The sequence below is a fragment of the Hemitrygon akajei genome, chromosome 27 (assembly GCF_048418815.1).
Source record: "Hemitrygon akajei chromosome 27, sHemAka1.3, whole genome shotgun sequence".
Lineage (NCBI taxonomy): Eukaryota > Metazoa > Chordata > Chondrichthyes > Myliobatiformes > Dasyatidae > Hemitrygon > Hemitrygon akajei.
In genome coordinates, this window is record NC_133150.1 from 37,498,758 (window position 1) to 37,517,319 (window position 18,562).

The following is an 18,562-nucleotide window of genomic DNA, read 5'->3' on the forward strand; positions in this document are numbered from 1 at the left end:
CTCCTCCTTACAAAAGCTGGCTTTAGCTATTAGAAACATGACTAAAAACCCAGCTCTTAGAACTGATATATTGAATGCAGTGGCAGACATTGGCACCTTTCCCTTGATTGTCTCTGGTCACATCACACTCATAGAATAAATAAAGTCACTTCAGTAGTGAGTGCAAAGTATCCTAAAGAATTAACACCCAAAAGATGCTGATTGTCAGCAGCAGCTACATTCTAAGCCCCACAGTAACACGCTTGTGTAATAATCTTACTCTGACTACTGTTCAGTAGGTGATTATCTACTAACCTCAGGCAACACAGCATTTGCACTGATAGAACAAAACTTGGTGGAGCTCTAAACTGTGGAGGTGTGTAAATATGTTGTCTAACACAGTGATATCAAAACTTTGCGCCCCATTCTAAACTTGGATGGATGATGATAATGTCCCAGGGATAGAAATTAAAACACTGATGATAATTGTAAACGTGCAATATGGCATCAGTGACACATTGCATTTCACTTCCAAAAATTCGCATTCTTTGACTTCAGGACAAGGCACAGCCGCTGTGTGTGCACACTTAGGGTAAACAACTGAGACGGAATTTCTTAAATGAGAAAATTTACAGACACTAGAACTCAAAGTAATGCACACAAAATGCTGGAGGAACTCAGCAGGCCAAGCAGCATTTTGTGTGTGTTGCTGAATTTCTTGGTTGATTAGCTTAAATCAGAATTGATGGATGTTGAAACCAGGACAAGTACAGTAAGAGGGAGACAATGGCTGGAAGGGTATTCAACCATGTTAGGTGGTGGTTGGAAAAGATTTTGTGGGAATACAAAAATTCAAATTTGACCTTGTAATTCTGACATTCCTCCTTAGTAGATGTAAGTTTAGTTGTAGGGTGTGAGATTTGTATGGGTTAAGAAGAAAGTACTGCAATTGTTATCTTGACAGTAATAAATGTCCTTAATAAGGAGCTTCTGACAACCAGGAATAAATTGTACATTATTCCATGATATTTTCAACTTGGCAGTGGCAATGTGGTTCACTGGCTTCAAGCAACTGTGATGCTCTACGTTAGCTTTCAAACATGTTTTTTCAACTAATGCAGTTGGTATTTCTTACCATTCCTTTCTTCCTCATTTCTGCTTAGCTTTTCCTTCAATGCATCATGCAGCTTACATTGATTACTTCCTGATTGAAGGTTCCGGTCGCTAAAAGTTTCTTCTGTGTATCTGTAGGGAAATGTATGGTAATCAATTTGGTAGAAGGAATGAGACATAGACTATTTTCGGAACCGGGAGCAAATTCAAAAATCCGAGCTGCAAAGGGTCTTGGGAGACCTCGTGTGGAATTCCCTAAAGCTTAACTTGCAGGCTGAGTTGGTGGTGAGGAAGGCAAATACAATGTTAGCATTCATTTCAAGAGGACTAAATAAAGGATGGAATGCTAATGCTTTAAAAGGCATTGGTCAGACCACACTTGGAATATTGTGGGCTATTTTGAGCTTCTTATCTAAGAAGGGATATGCTTGCATTGGAGCTATCCCCTTCATTCCTGGACTAATGTATAAGGAGCATTTGATGGCTCTGGGCCTGTATTCGCTGGAGTTTAGAAGAGCGAGGAAGATCTCATTGAAACTTATTAAATATTGAAAGGCCGAGAGTGGATGTGGGGAGGAGGTTTCCTGTAGTGGGGGAGTCTAGGACCAGGTGTTATAGCCCAGAATACAGGGACTTACCTTTAGAATAAAGATGAGGAGGAATTTCTTTAGCTAAAAGTTTGTGTGTCTGTGGAATTCATTGCCACAGATGGCATAGAGGTCAAGTCATTGAGTATGCATGAAGCAGAGGTAGATAGTTTCTTGATGTTTAAGGGCACAGAGATTGCATGGAGATGGCAGGAGAATGGGGGTTGAGTGAGTTAATAAATCAGCCATGATGGAGTGGTGGAGCAGACTCAATGTGACGAATGCCTACTCCTATGTCTTATAGTCTTATCAGTAACCATTATGTGCCTGTAGTCCCCTTGCTCTGCTCTTGTGTGCAGTTGGTAATCAGATTGTAGTCTCCTTATCTTAATTTAATAATATATTTAATGTTGAAATACCATACAATGGGCTGCAATTAACAGAATACCAATTGATATTTAGGATATGGAGCAAAGTTTGTGAAAATTTTATTCTCTCTATCATGTGACTTTCTCAGTTTAATTTTTCCCTTTTTTTGTAATGTTATTTGTGCTTAATTTTTTAAAAATATTTCTTTCCAGGTTACTGAAGAATGCATTGAATGACTCCCATTTCAATGCTCGATACCAGCATCTTCTTGGAGCCTTGCTATGCTGTGTGGGGAAGGGCATGAGGGAAGAGTTTGATAAACAGACCAAACTCGTCCAGATTCTGGCCAAGATAGCACAGAAGGTCAGAGACACCACTCTGTCAGCTCGCCAGGTCAGTACACGCAGGGATGATCGAATATTGACCTTTTTGCCCTGCTTGTTTAGGACGGTTTCAGAGCACAAACTTCATACTAGATAATTACACCAAAGGCTTGTAGAGCCACATACTAGTTTGTTCAATACCATCTGCAGTTAAATTTCCCCTGGTCAGAATGCCGCCTCTTTTCTCTTTAAAATGTCGTTGACTTAAATATAAAAAGTTTGAGCTAAATCTCCAAGTTCCATTGCTTTTCTGATTTGTACTAAACTTTGACAGAAAAGAAGAGACAAGTGTTGTAACCCTCTGAAATGCATTAGGATTTCCTGAAAAAGCTGGGCTTGATCCTCCTTGCTCTGTCTACCTTTCTGGTCTTGCTGGTTGATCTCCCTCTTCTGGAAGACAGCATTGACACAGTCTAAGCAAAGAGCAGTGTGTGAACATGGAACACAACAGCGCAGTTCAGGCCATTCAGCCCACAATGGTGTCTCAACCTTTTAACCTATTCTAATTCTAAGATCAGTCTAACTCTTCCCTCCTACATAGCCCTCCATTTTTCTATCATTTATGTGCCTATCTAATAGCTTTTTAAATGTCCCTAATGTATCTGCCTCTTCCACCACCCCTGGCAGGGTGTTCCACACACCCACCACTCTGTGTATATTTTTTAAAAATAACAAAATCTTTCCTCTGACATCCCCCATTATACTTTCCTCCAGTCGCCTTAAAATTATGCCCCCTTGTATTAGCCATTTCCGTCCTTGGAAAACAATTTCTGGCCAACCACTCAATCTATGCCTCATCATCTTGTACACCTCTATCATGTTGCCTCTCATCTACCTTCACTCCAAAGAGAGAAGCCCTAGTCTGATCAATCTTTCCTCGTAAGATGTATATGCTTGGGGATTTAGACTGTTTTGCATTGTAACTAGTGTATTGCATACTGCCTGAGATTTAACATAACAGGAATTCTGAATGAAATTCATTAAATTTTTTTTTCCTCTTCTGCAGACTGTTCTGCGTGAAAACATGGAGGTAGTGCAACAGTTCTTCAGCTTTCAGAATCATTGTCGTTTGCCTTTAAACCCCAGTCTTTTAGCCAAAGGAGTAAATCCAAAGGTATGTAATTTTCTGCAGATGTCAGTATGATCATTCTCTTCTCGCTCTCATTTCTGCTTCTTTTAGAACTGTTTACTAAACTTCCAAGGATTTTTTTCAGTCATTTGGAATTGGACCACCCACATGGTGTGACCCATCATGCCTGGCTCTCCCACTTTTTCCCGATCCCCTTTGGAAATACATCTTCTCATCAGTTCCAGGCCAGAATCACACATGCAGCAATTCTGCATCAAGGACTGGTTTGTTATGCCTGAATAAAATGATCCAAGAATAGGTCATTGGGGTTTGCATGTACAATGAATGGTTTGTAATGTGTTACTGCCACAATAACTATGGAGTCTTCAGCACAACACAATCCAGTCTATGGTAACATCATTATGGAGGATGTAAAGGGTTTAGTTGAAAATGTTTTGGGGAACTGTAATGAGCTGTTTAAGCCCTGAATCATCTGTATTGAACATGGGTTCCAGCAGGTAAAGGACACTGCAATTGTTCTCAGCAGCTTAGGTGTAGAGTTACAAAAGCTTGAAAGGATCAGGTTCATGGGTCATCATTCAGTGAATGCCGCCAGGAAGTATATTTGCGTGAGTATTGGCAAGGTGTAATCCTGACTGGTGTTTCTCTTAGGCAAACAGTCTGTCAGCACTTGGTCAAACCTTGCTGGTGAATCATTTTCACTTAAGAAGGAGGGATACTAGAAAGCTGCCATTCACAACTGAATCCTACAACAAATAGGATATAAGAGCCAAATTAGGCCACTCGACCCATTGAGTCAGATCTGCTATTCCATCATGGCTGATTTATAATCCCTCTCAACCCCATTCTCCTGCCTTCTCCCCATAACCTTTGATCCTCTAACTAACCAAGAACCTATCAACCTCTACTTTAAATATACTCAATGACTTGGCCTCCATAGCCTTTGGTGGCAATGAATTCCACAGATTCACCACCGTCTGGCTAAAGAAATCCGTTCTCATCTCTGTGCTAAATGGACATCTCTCCATTGTGAGGCTGTGCTCTCTGGTCCTAGACTTGCCCACTATAGGAAACATCCTCTCCACGTCCACTCTGTCTAGGTGTTTCAATATTCAATACGTTTCAATGAGATGTCCCCCCATTCTTCTAAACTCCACCAAGTCCAGGTCCAGAGCCATCAAACACACCTCATATATTAATCTTTTTATTTCTGGAATAATTCTCGTGAACCACCTCTGGGCCCACTCCAATGCTAACACATCTTTTCTTAAATAAGGGACCCAAAACCACTCACAATACTCCCAAGTACTGTCTGGCCAATGCCTTATAAAGCCTCAGCATCAAATCATTGCTCTTATATTCTAATCCTGTCAAAATGCATGCTAACGTTGTACTTTCCTTCCCTACCTCCAACTCAAATTGCAAGTTAACTTTAGGGAATCCTGCAAAAGGATTCCCAAGACCCTTTGCACTTCTGAATTTTGAATTTTCTCCTCATTTAGAAAATAGTCAGTGCCTTTATTCCTTTTACCAAAATGTATGACCATACACTTTACCACACTGAATTCCATCTACCCATTCTTCTAATCTGTCGAAGTCCTTCTGCAGCCTCCCTGCTTCCTCAATACTACCTATTACTTCACCTATTTTCATATCATCCGCAAACTTGGCCACAAAGCTGTCAATTCCATCATCAACACAAACGAGAAAATCTGCAGATGCTGGAAATCTGAGCAACACACACAAAATGCTGGAGGATCTCAGCAGGCCAGGCAGCATCTATGGAAAAAAAAGTACAGTCGATGTTTCAGGTAGAAACCCTTCAGCAGGACTGGAGTAATAAGGCTGAGGAGTAGATTTGAAAGGTGGGGGGAGGGGAAGAGAGAAACACCAGGAGACAGTTGAAATTTGGAGGGGAAGGGATGAAGCTAAGAGCTAGGAAGTTGATTGGTGAAGGGCAGAAGGCCATGGAAGAAAGAAAAAGGATGTGGGGAGGAGAAGGAGCACCAGAGAAAGGTTGATGGGCAGGCAGGAAAGTCCCTCTCATCAAAATCATTGACATAAAATGTGAAAAGAAGCAGTCCCAATACCATCCCCCGTGGAACATCACTTGTCACTGGCAGCCAACCAGAATAGACGACCTTTATTTCAACTCTTTGCCTCCTGCAAATCAGCCAATCGTCTATCCTTGCTAGTATCTTTCCTGTAATACCATGGGCTGTTATCTTGTTAAGCAGCTTCATGTGCAAAATTTAGTCAAAGGCTTTCTGAAAATCCAAGTAAACAACATCCACTGACTTTCCTTTGTCTGTCTTGCCTGTTATTTCCTCTAAAAATTCCAACAAACCATACTGACTTTGGCCTCCTTACTCATGTGCCTCCAAGAACCCTGAAACCTCAACCTTAATAATGACTTGCAACATCTTCCCAACTACTGACCTGTAATTGTCTCCCGCTCTTAAAGAGTGGAATGATATTTGCAATTTTCCAGTCCTTTGAAACTATTCCAGAATATAGTGATTCTTGAAAGATCATTACTGATGATTCCACAATCTCTTCAGCTGTCTCTGGACCCTGAGGTGTAGTCCACCTGGTCCAGGTTACTTATTTACCTTCAGACCTTTCAGCTTGCCAAGCACTTGCTCATTAGTAAAAGCACCTACACTCATTTCTGCCCCCTCAACACATGAATTTCTGCCACATTGGTAGTGTTCTTCACAGTGAAGATTGATGCAAATACTTAAGTTTGTCTGTCGTTTCTTTGTTCCCCATTACTACCTCAACAGTGTCATTTTCAATCGATCTAATATCCATTTTCACCTCTTTTACTCTTTATACTGTATATCTGAAATAAAAAATCTATTGGTATCCTCTTTGTTGTTATTGGTTTACTTACCTTCGTGTTTCATCTTTTATCTCTTTATGGCTTTCTTATTTGCCTTAAGTTAGTTTTTTAAAGCTTCCCAATCTTCTAACTTCCAAGTATTTTTGCCATATTATATGTCCTCCCTTTAGCTTTTATGCTGTCTTTGACTTCCTTGTCATTCTCAGTTGCCTCGTCCTCCCTTTAGATTCCTTATTCATCTTGGGGATATATCTATCCTGTGCCTCTTAAATTACCCCCAGAAAATCCAATCATCCCTGCTGTCATTCCTGCTAGTTTCCCCTTCCAATCAACTTTGAATCATTGCATACAGCCCTTGATTTGTTTGTTAGATGAAGGGTGACTGTCTGAAAGAGGGACCCTCATTGTTCTCCCTTTATAGTTGAAAGGGCTGCCTGCGAGACTTGATTCACCGTGTCTATGGTTATCACCCTGCCTTTGATTATCCATCGTACCAATTGAAAAGCATTGTACTGATTTAGATTGCAAAAATTTATTTCTTTATTAAGATTCAGTGTGAAATAGGCCCTTCTGGCCCTTTGAACCATGATGCCCAGCAATCCCCTGATTTAAACTGAGCCTAATCACATGACAATGACTAATTAACCTATCAACCAGTACGTCTTTGAGCTATGGGAGGAAATTGGAGCACACAGAGTAAACCCACAGTCATGGGGAGAAGGTACAAACTCCTTACAGCAGCGGCAAGAATTGTATCCAATCACCTGTACTGTAAGGCTTTGTGCTAACCGCTACGCTATGGTGTCACCCCCAGCCCCCACTGATTGAAGGAAACCTGGATACTACCACGTGACATGTGGTTATTATTTTTGCATCTGCAGGCTTGCTCTTTCTTCAATTCTAATGCTGTGCCTCTGAAGATTTCCTTCATCAATGCAGACCCTTTGGGGGATAACATTGACATCATTGTTAAGGTAAGTTTATCTAATTTGGGACACATTTTGAAACATTGTGAGTGAATCTGTGCCAGTCACTTGGGACATGGCCAAAGAGTGCAATTCATCTAAAGACGATGATTTCATGGCTACTGATTTACTTTGAATAATTTACTTGGCGCAGAATGGTACGATGTACTCAGTTGGTATTCAGAACTTCTCACATGGAGGTTTGCCAGGCTTGGCAAGAGTGGAGGAAAGAGAAAGGATGATTGTAAAGCCAGTCGTCTCGGATTACACTGACAGCTAAAGAAAGACACTGTCAGATCTGAAAGCAGCTCCTTGCACTGTGCGTGTCAATGAGCATAGTGTATAGAGCTACGTGTGTGGAAAGAGGAAAAATCAAATGCTTTACTACTTGGAGATGGAACAGTAAACAGAATGGATTGATTTGTTCTTGTATGTGTTTGGCTCGTACCCCCAGTCAGTCATAAATGGATTTCTCAGAATGTGTAGTGACAAGTCAGGATTGCATTTTATCAGTCCAGTGGCTAAGAATGTGACAGAGGGACAGGAGCCAGTAATTATATTTGTGAAGTAAATGCTTAAAATCCCTTGGATTAGGAATCAGTTCGTGAATTTTGTGTAATAATAACAATAGTCCTTGTTGGTTAGATTCCCCAGAAGCACAAACAGCTCTGACCATGTCTGGCTAATGAGAATAAATGTATACCTTTGACTAGTGTCTGCAAAACAGGTGATTCTGTGTATATCATGGATTTTAAATTATTTCTACCAATGTGAATTGTTCATCTGATTTGAAAGGATGTACTTTGCCCAGACATCCTTGGGTAAAGAAGCCAAAAATACTTTTCTAGAGCAGCACACACAAAACGCTGGAGGAACTCAACAAGTCAGGCAGCATCTGTGAAAAAGAGTAAACTATTGATGTTTCGTGCTAAGACCCTTCTTCATCTAAGATTGTATGTCATAATTTTTTAAAATTCATTCATTTGCTCAGATTTATTGCTTGTGCTTATCTGCTGCTAAGCTAAGTGCTTGCTTGTGCTTCTCAGAGGAAGAGTCAACCATGTTGCTGACTGTAAATACTGGGGAAGGTGAAAGGTTACCTTCCATTAGAATATTAAGGAACTTGATTTTTCATTTTAGTTTTCTGGTAGATCTGCTGTCATCACGAGCTGGTGCATTTTCATTCCATTTTATGTCATATAATATAGAACAGTACAGCACAGTGTAATAATTAATAACCAAGATTAACTGGATATAAATTCCCCAGTTGCTGAGATGGGGTTTAAATACAAGCCACCAGATTATCATTTTTCAATGTGGGGGTCATGACTCCCAGGAGGATTTCAAGACCTTTTTAAGAAAAAACGTATGTGGATGTGCTTCATCCATCACGGGTAAAGCCCTCTCCACTGTTGAGCACATCCACATGAAACGCTGTCGCAGGAAAACAGTATCCATTATCAAGGATTCCCAACACCCAGGTCGTGCTTTCTTCTCATTGCTGCCATCAAGACAAAGGTACAAGAGCCTTAGGACTCGCACCGCCAGGTTCAGGAACAGCTACTTCCCCTCAGCCAATAAGCTCTTGAACAAACGGGATAACTTCACTCAACTTCACTTGCCTCATCATTGAAATGGTCCCAGAACCTAACAGCTCACTTTTTAAGGACTCTTCATCTCATGTTCTCGATATTTATTGCTTTATTATTATTATTACTACTACTACTACTTTCTTTCTTGCATTTGCACAGTTAGTTGTCTTCTGCACTCTGGTTGGAAGCTGTAATTTGTCAGTCATTCATTGATTTGTTATAATCATCGATTCTATAGATTTGCTGAGTATGCCCACAAGAAGATGAATCTCAGGGTTGTATATGGTGACATATATGTACTTTGATAATAAAAAAATACTTTGTACTTCGTAATCTTACTCATGGCTCAGCCCTACACATAAAGACAGAATGGTTGCATATTGTGTGACATCTCTGCCACTGCTCTAATTAAGTGATACTCACACTACTGCAACTCATGACTTTGAAATTCATCATTGCTTCCAAGTATTAATACCCATTCAATCCATTTCAATTTCTATGTGACTTGCAATTATCTTATTTTATTTAGATTAGTATGAAGTGTTTAGTTAAAATTAACTGCCTATAAAAATTTAAATTATCATTCTAACAATTCTCCAGTGAGGTTACAGAAAGAGGCCCATGTGCAGATCTTAGTAAGAGTAGCAGTGGGAGTCATTGACATGACCCCTTATTTGAATAGTTTACCAAACCTTACAGTCTAGGTGCAGAGATGCAAGATGATAAAGCTCTGTTCTTGTAGAAACGCTACCCCAATAAAGCTCCATTCATGGAGAGTGAGGAAATTGAAGGATGTTAGGTGACCTGGACTTGCTATCTAGACACGAGCACAATAAATGTTGCATTGGTTCAATAATGTAGACCTGCTGCCCTGCATGGATGTAAATATTATCAAGAATCATTCTGTTCAGGAACGGAGGAGAGACAGCAGGATAACCAAACGTGCTTAACCCTTGTTGTGTATGATTATTGTCTAGACTGGGGATGACTTGCGACAGGACATGTTGACACTTCAAATGATTCACATCATGAACAAGATCTGGATTCAGGAGGGCCTGGATATGCGTATGATCTTCTTCAAGTGCACCGCGACAGGATGGGAGCGAGGTAAACCTCTTATTCATCTTACGCTTGGGCAATTATTACTCTGATTCTTCTTTGGAGCCACACGGTAGCATAGGGTTAGCATAAGATTTTACAATGCTAGCCGTAAGATCAAGGTCCAATTTCCATCGCAGACTGTAAGAACTTTGTACATTTTCCCTGTGACCATGTGGCCTCTTGATATTCTGGTTTCCTCCTGGTGCTCCAGTTTCTCAAAGACATTTTGAGTTGAAGTTAGTAAGTTGTGGGCACGTTATGTTGGCGTTGAAAGCATGCAACATTTGCGGTTTGCCCCCAGCAAGTTTGTCTGTTGGTTTATTTCTGGCCCTTCTGGCCCTTTGAGCTGTGCCGCCCAGTAACCCCCAATTTAACCCTAGCCTAATCACGGGACAGTTTACAATGACTAATTAACCTACCAACTGGAATGTCTTTGGACTGTGGGAGGAAACTGAAGCACCCAGAGGAAACCCACACAGTCATGGGGAGAACTTGCAAACTCCTTACAGAACAGTGGTGGGAATTGAACCTGGATTGCTGATACTGTAAAGCTTTGTGCTAGCCATTACGCTACCATGCTGCCCCAGAATGAGGTGGTCGTTTATTTTACTGTATGCTTCAATGTACATGTGACAAATAAATTTATCTGTAAAAGAAAAACCTACCTTAAACAGACCTCTGTCTTGAGGAGGTGACTGATGAGGTAAGTGTTGGATCCACTGATGAGTGACTAGATATTTTGTAAAGTAATGCTGGCCTTCCAGTCCAGGCCTCATAAGTATATGAAGACAAGAATCATTTTTGTCTGATAGACCAATAAATTTGGGCAAGCTTTGAGGTCTTCGTGTTTGGAGACTCCTTTCCGCTGCCAACCATGTTGAATTTTATGATTGACATCTGCAATCAGGAAGATTCTGCAAAGGTCTCAAATGATGGGAAAGCTTAAAGCATCCCAAACATCACCCCCCCCCCCTTTTAAACTGTATCATATTCATTGTGCATTGTGCTTTTTATAATTTCTTTAACATTTACTGAACCTGCCATGTGACACCAGGGTGATTTTAACAGATATGACCCTCAAAGATTTGGTTTTGTATCCTACTTAATATTTCTATCTGTTAAAGAGAATTTTTGGACAACACCAAAACCAGTATTCCATCTGGTAGTGTGTTTTTTTTTACACCTAATATGTTTATTTACTTATTTATTTATTGAGATACAGCACGGAATAGGCCCTTCGAGCCACACCACCCAGCAATCACCCAATTTAATCCAAGCCTAATCACAGGAGATGGTGATTGATTTTAGGAGGAAGAGAACTGTGACAAATCCTGTATATATTCTGGGAGAAGAGGTTGCATTGGTGGAGGAGTACAAATACTTGAGCATTCACCTCAACAACAGACTTGACTGGAAAGCCAACACCATGGCTGTTTACAAGAAGGGGATGAGCAGCCTCTGTCTTCTAAGGAAACTGAGATCCTTTAGTGTGTGCAGCAGCATGTTGTAGATCTTATACCAGTCTGTTGTAGCAAGTGCAGTCCTCTTTGCTGCTTTATATTGGAGGAACCCACCATTGGTGGGTGCTGGTGATGCAAAAAGACTAAATAAACTCATCAAAAAGGCTGGATCCATCCTTGGTTACAATCCCAACTCTTTTGAGTTAGTGGTAGAAAGGAGGTCACTGAACAAACTATTATTCCTTATGGACAATCTGGCACATCCTCTCTATGACATACTGAATAAGCAGCTGAGCACCTTTTTGAACAGACTCATTTTGCTTCACTGTCATAAGGATCGTTGCAGATGATCTTTCCTACCAAATGCAAAATGCATATACAACAGTTCATCTCTGTGCAACAGGAGCACACATATCATAGTACTTTATTATCTACTTTATTATTTCATATGTTATTATTGCAAATTGATACATTATTACTGTGTATATTATTTTATAAACATGTATATGTTACTATTAATTAAGTCTGCACATTGCTAAGTGTGTTTTTAAATATTGCTGCTGTAGCAAAAGAATTTCCCACTCGAGATCAATAAGGTACTTATTATTATTATTATTATTTACAATGACCAATTAACCAAACAACCAGTACATCTTTGGACTGTGGAAGGAAACCAAGAGCACCCTGAGGAAACCTACATAATCGTGGGGAGAATGTACAAACTCCTTACAAGATCCCTTTCGACATTTCAGTTGTACATCATTATAAGTACATCCAATGGCCTGTCTCTGGAGATTATTTATAATTACTAAATCTAACTAGATATAGCTGGTTAGATTATATCTAATAGAGCGGTTCTGTCAGATGTCATCTGATAAGTCAATAAGATAACCATTCTGAGCCTGGATGCTGTCTGTCAGTGGGCATTTGATGTATAGCGCTATTGGGGGTAATTATAGTGTGCTGTAGGGGCTGTGATGGTTAACCACCTTCCACCTTAGTAGCGTTGTTGCTCCTGTGATGGGGGTTGTAAGTTTAACCTTAACACTTTAACGATGTAAGAACACCGCCTTTCGTGTAAATGTCAAAGATCTCCCGCGGCTCTACTTTGAAGAAGGACAGATATTTTGCCCAGTTTCTTGGCTAATAATTATTTTCAAGCAAAGTAGCTAAAATCAATTACCTAGTCATTATTTCATTGCTGTTCTCGTGACCTTGTAGGCAAAGTGGTACAGTTCTGGTATTAGAATTGTGATTACAATTCAAAAGTAATCTGTCGATTGTAAGTTGTTCTGGATGACCTGTGAAAGATGCCATAGAAATAGAGGTTTTTAATCTTTTGAATCAAAATCAGATTTAATATCACTGACATATGTTGTGAAATTTATTGTTATGCAGCAGGAGTGTGTGGCAATACATAATAAAAACTGTAAGTTATAGATGTATATAGTTATAAAAACTAAATTATAGTTATATAATTAAGTATGTGCCTTCAGGATCCTGTACCTCCTCTTGATGGTAGCAATGAGAAGAGGGCATGTCCTGGGAGGTGGAGATCTTTAATGATGGATGCCATTTTTTTTGATGCATCACTCCTTGAAGGTGTCCTGGTTGCTGGGGAGTTCTTTCCCATGCAGTTTCTTGCTTTGTGCAGTGTAGGAATTAAATCTGGTAACTTCCAATGTGTTTCAATGGGTTGAAGTTCAGCATCAAGGAAACTAAATCAGATAAAGAGCACCATGAAGAAAAGAAATGAAATCAAGGTTTAGTAGTAGAACAGTCCATGGAAATTATACAATATCCTGTATCAACAACCACTTCTGGATTTAGCAAGGTAATAGCCCATACCTGCTGTGTACATTGTTCAGTCGTTGTTTTTCATGTTTTTCAGGAATGGTGGAGTTGATTCCACATGCAGAGACCTTGCGGAAAATCCAGGTGGAGCATGGGGTGACAGGATCTTTCAAAGACCATCCGTTGGCAGAATGGTTACAGAAACACAACCCAAATGAAGAAGAGTATGAAAAGGTGAAGAAAAACTGTCAGTTTTTTTCCTGCATTTTGGATATGCTCATTCCCTTGTACTTGACTTTCAACCGACATCATTCACTTCTGCATAGAACTATGTCAATTCCATTCAGGTTGGGTGAAGCTAGAATTAGAGGTCAAAGGTTTAGGGTGAAAGGTGAAATAGTTACGGGGAAACTAAGGGGGAACTACTTCACTCGGTGGGTGATGTGCATGAGATTCCAGCGGAAGTGATGGATGTGGGTTCAATTGTGATATTTAAGAGAAACTTGGATAGGTACATGGATTAGAGGGGTTTGGAGGGCTACAGTCAGGGTACAGGTGGATGTGACTAGGGGTAAAACCAGGCTGGCAGAGATGAGATGAGGCAAAGGACCTGCTTCTGTGTGGTACTCTATGACTATGTGCAAACTTGCGAACAACAACAGTGAGCTTGGCATTCTTGCCAAGCTTCTATTCACACTCATCCCAGCTTAACAAAACAGTAGTGTCCTCTTTTTATTGCCTGAGAAATCAAACAATTTTCCATCTATTTTCATAAGGTTTTAAATCTAAACTTCTTTTATTTTGGCTATCTGAGTTGGAAATGGAAATATTGAGATCTAGTGGAGGACTCTCAGATCTGCTAAGGATTATGCCTATAGGTCTGGAAACAGAGAGGAATATCACTCTGCAAAACTGAAGTTTAATAAAGCTCTAAAAGTGGCAAAAGCTAGAGAGAGACTTCCACAATCACCAGGCAGTCTGAAGTTCTCTGCAAAGTTTTACCAACTTCAAACTAAAGTGCTCCTGAGTCTCCCTCTGAACAACTCAATCAGTTTTATTGCCAGTCTGATAGGGACAACCAGCATCTACCTCTACTCAGTTCCTCTGATCCTGATATGCTGAGCCCCTAATCTCCTCCCTTTCACACCACTCCAATATCACCATCCCCTCGTTCACCATTTCAGTCTCCCTCCCCCACCCCCTTTGCCCCCTCCCTCCATCCCATTCCCTATTTTCTGTGAGGCATGAGGACATTTGAAAACTATGTGGAAAACAGAACATTAGGAAAGTCACAGGCCCTGACGTTGTCTTGCCTAGTACTACAAGGCACTGTGCAGATCACCTGTCTTCACTGAGATATTTAACACCTCCCTGAAAGTATGCAGGGTTCTGGACTGCTCTAAAGTTGCTACAAGTATTCCAGCTTCCAAGAAAGATAAGATCACTGGGTTTAATGATTATAGGCCAGTTGTTCTGACTTCAGTAGTTATGAACCTTAAGTCCGTTACTAATCCTCTTCTTGACTTGCTGCAGTTTGCTTATAAAGCAAATCACTTGATTGAAGATGCAGTTTACTTGTGCATTCATTAAATTCTTCAACATTTGGACTCCCAGCACCTATATGAGGACCTTGCTTGTGGATTTTAGCTCCGCTTTCAACACTTGTTCTGGAGTTGCTCCTCAGCAAGCGAACCCAGCTATCTGTACCCTACAGTGTTTATCATTGGATTACAAACTTCCTGACAGGATGGAAGCAGTTTGTAAGGCTAGTGTCCTACTTGTCCGATTCAATGTCTATTAGCATTGGCTTTCCCCAGGGCTGTGTTCTTTCACCCCTCCTGTTTTCACTTTATAGAAATGACTGTACCACTACAGACAAATCCTTTAAAATCCTAAAGTTTGCAGATGACATGACTGCAGTTGGTCTCATTTCTAATAATGAAGTGACATGCTATCAAAGAGGGGTGAACTGTCTTGAAGCATGGTGTGCTTGTAGCAATTTGGAGATTAATGCTATCAAGACAGTGGAAATGAGGATCGACTTCCGTCGACAACCTCCTACCCACCCTCCACCCTTGGAAATTAATGGTCAGTCTATGTCTGTGGTCGAGTCAGTCAAATTCCTGGGGATTACCATTACCAAAACACTGAAGTGGGCAAGCACACTACATTCATTACTAGGAAAGCCCAGCAGAGATTCTTCTTCCTATGTTGGGTTTCAAGACTTAACATCTCAGGGTGTATCCTGATTTACTGTTACTCAGCCATCATTGAGAGTGTTCAGACCACCTCTATCAGCAATTGGTTTCCCGCTTCTCCTTCCCTCTTCGAGTCCAGGTTGCAGCGTGTGGTCCACTCTGTGGAGAAGACTGGCTGTCAGCTATTGACATTAGTCCTGTTCATTGTCAGAGCAAAGAAAAGTGCTGAAAAATTACTGCTGACTCCACCCACCCTAGCAGTCACTTATTCAACTAATTGTCATCAGGGAGATGCACTAAGTCCATCACCGCCAGGACCACACATCACTTTCTAAACTTCTTTCCTGTAGCAATCCAACTTCTCAACAAAACTCACTCAGGTGTAATACCCTGACTGTCCCTGCACAACATCCGTTAAATGGTCTTCCCTGCCCTCCTGGTTCTGTTGACAATTATTCATTTATTCAAATGATCTATTCATTTGTTCACAGTTATTTAAGTCAGGCTATTGATATTTGTGCATGTGACAACTCTGCTAATTGTTGATTGTTCATGGCTGTTTGCACCATTGTCTTGTAAATTGTTGCTACTGTATTGTCTGTTATGGCATTGTCCTGTGTTTTATGTTTGACACTGAACAGCAATCAATTCTGGTATGTTTCACATACTGGCAGTATAGTAACTCTGAGTCTGAGTCCAGACTGTCCACCAGAGGTACACGGATGCAGAATTTTCTCTTGCATGTGTGTGATAGTAATGCAAGGTCATCCACAAAGTCAAGGTCTTCCAAAAATAGGGAATAAAGTCCACCTAATGCCTCTCTGCTTATCTAGTTGTTTGCCTCATAACCCAGTCAATCACCAGGTTAAATAATATTGCCGACATCACACAGTCTGGCCTGACTCCCGTCTTGACATAAAAGTCTAAACTGCAGATCCCAACTGTGCAGGTGAAGTTAGCATTGAAAATCTGGATGAGCTGGACAATTTTGGAAGGGATCCCATATGATCCGAGAATTATGACCAGAGGCTCTCCCTGTGGATTGTATCAAAAGCCTTTTTAAAGTGTCGGAAATTTACATACAGTTGGCTCTGTCACTCTGTACACTGCTCTGATGTTACGCAGCGTGAAGATCTGGTCAACACGGCCTTTATTCTTCTTGAAGCCAGCATGGTCCTTCCTCAAGTACTGATCGACTGCATCTGTAACTGTTGGACAATGACTTTGGCAAAAATCTTGCTGGACACTGACAGAAGTGTGTTGCCACACCAGTTGTTGCAATCACTTAACGATCCCTTCTTGGGGATCTTTAGAATGACTCCCTTTGTCCAGTCCTTGGGTACTTGTTGCCATTTCCAGGTTGTAGTAAACAGTGGTTGCAGGATGGCTGGTGCAACTTTTGGTTCAGCTTTGACCTGTTCAGCGTTCAAATTGTCATGCCCTGCAGCTTTGCTGTTCTTTAGTGATTTAATCACAGTAACCATCTTGTCTTGGGTGGATCAATGGTGATGTTGAGATCCTCTGCTGCTTTTTGTTCTTCATCTGGTGATGTTCTATTCAGTAATTCTCTGAAATACTCTGTCTTGCTTCTCTTCCTTTTTCTCAGTTGTCAAAAGCAGACTGTCTTATCTTCCCATGAGACCACTGGATCTGGCCTGGAAATTTCCACATGTCGATTTTGAAATCTTGTTTATATTTCCCTGGTTCCCTGGAATGGCTGTTTCTTCAGCCTGTACTGCAAGGTCTTCCATATAGACTCGCTTATCCTTTCTTACAAGTCTCTTCACTTTCTTGTTAGTTCATTGTATACTACTTGAAGGTTCACCTTGAGTCATGTAGACTTTGTAACCAGCACTTCTTAATTCTCCATCTTTCTTCTAAGACCGCCCATGTTTCCTGCTGTATCCATTCTTTGTTCTTTCCAGCTCTGTATCCTCGCTGCTCTCCTTGAAGACTGAGGCAACCCATTTCCGCATTGTATTGATAATGTACTTGGACACATCTTCGTCAAGGTCTTGCAAGGCGTGAAATCTGTTCTGGGATGAATGCTGAATGCAGATCTCACACTGATGTCGTTGAACTTTTCAACACCTTTGTATATGCGTTCTGGTCCTAGTGCTTCTCAGCTTGAATTACATCACTGCTACAAGGTGGTAGTCACTTCCTGCATCTGCTTCTTTCTTCACCTTTACGTACTGCAAGGATCGTTGCCACGACCTTTAATCATCAAATGGTCTATCTACTTTTTGTTGTGTTCATTGGGTGAGCACTGTGTCAGTCTGTGTGTTTCACGGTGCAGAGCGAGGATCTATCCTATGACCAAATTGTTCATGGCACCGAATCCGCGATTCTTTCATCATTGTTATTCATTGTCCCACATCCCTGTGTGCCCATGACCTGAGTGAAGTGTAAGTTGTTGTTTCCCACTTTGGCGTTTAGATCTCCCATGATGAAGATTATGTCATGGCGTGGTGTTAACTCTACCTCCACTGCAGCTGTTCAATGTTAATACTATCAGTTGGAGTATAGCAATGGATCACAGTCATGTTCACCTGCTTCCCTTACAATCTTACTCTCATCCGCCTCAGCACTTCTCAATGCCTTTGTTCAAAATGACACCTACACTATCGTGATGCTGACCATCTTCCCTTCCTGAGTATAAAACTTTCACTAGTTGCTACCTTTAGTCTGCTAGACCCTATCCATCTGCTTTCACTGACGTCAGTATACAGTATGTAGATTGTAACAACGCATTTCTTCAGTTATTTGTGCTAGCTTGCCAGTGTTGTAGATAGTTAGTACATTCCAGAAACCAATTTTGGTCTTGGTCTTGAAGGTGTTCAGGGCTTCCTTCATCATGCCAATAGCTTCCTCTTGATTTTCACTACTGTCAGCCATTCAAGTCATGGTTGAAGACTCAGAAATACCATCGCTTACAGATTTAGAAGGGTTCTTCATTGCTGTTTCCATAACAGTTTTGTTTGATCAGTCAGGATTGTTTGCTCTGAGCTGAACCCTCTACCCTGGAGGACCAGTAGTCCACTCTTAGTCTGACTTCTGCACTTTGATCTGTTTGACATGGGTGA

The 18,562-nt window shown here is 40.8% G+C and overlaps 1 protein-coding gene across 1 annotated transcript in view; it reads left to right on the forward strand.

Annotated features, from left to right (window-relative positions):
- The window catches only part of pik3c2b (phosphatidylinositol-4-phosphate 3-kinase, catalytic subunit type 2 beta), a 172,282-nt gene that overhangs the window by 117,903 nt on the left and 35,817 nt on the right, over positions 1-18,562 (forward strand). The window contains exons 19-23 of the mRNA XM_073030650.1: positions 2,261-2,441; positions 3,438-3,545; positions 7,248-7,340; positions 9,901-10,030; positions 13,376-13,512. Of these exons, the coding sequence (XP_072886751.1) occupies positions 2,261-2,441; positions 3,438-3,545; positions 7,248-7,340; positions 9,901-10,030; positions 13,376-13,512 (649 nt within the window). The remainder of the gene's footprint in view (positions 1-2,260; positions 2,442-3,437; positions 3,546-7,247; positions 7,341-9,900; positions 10,031-13,375; positions 13,513-18,562) is intronic.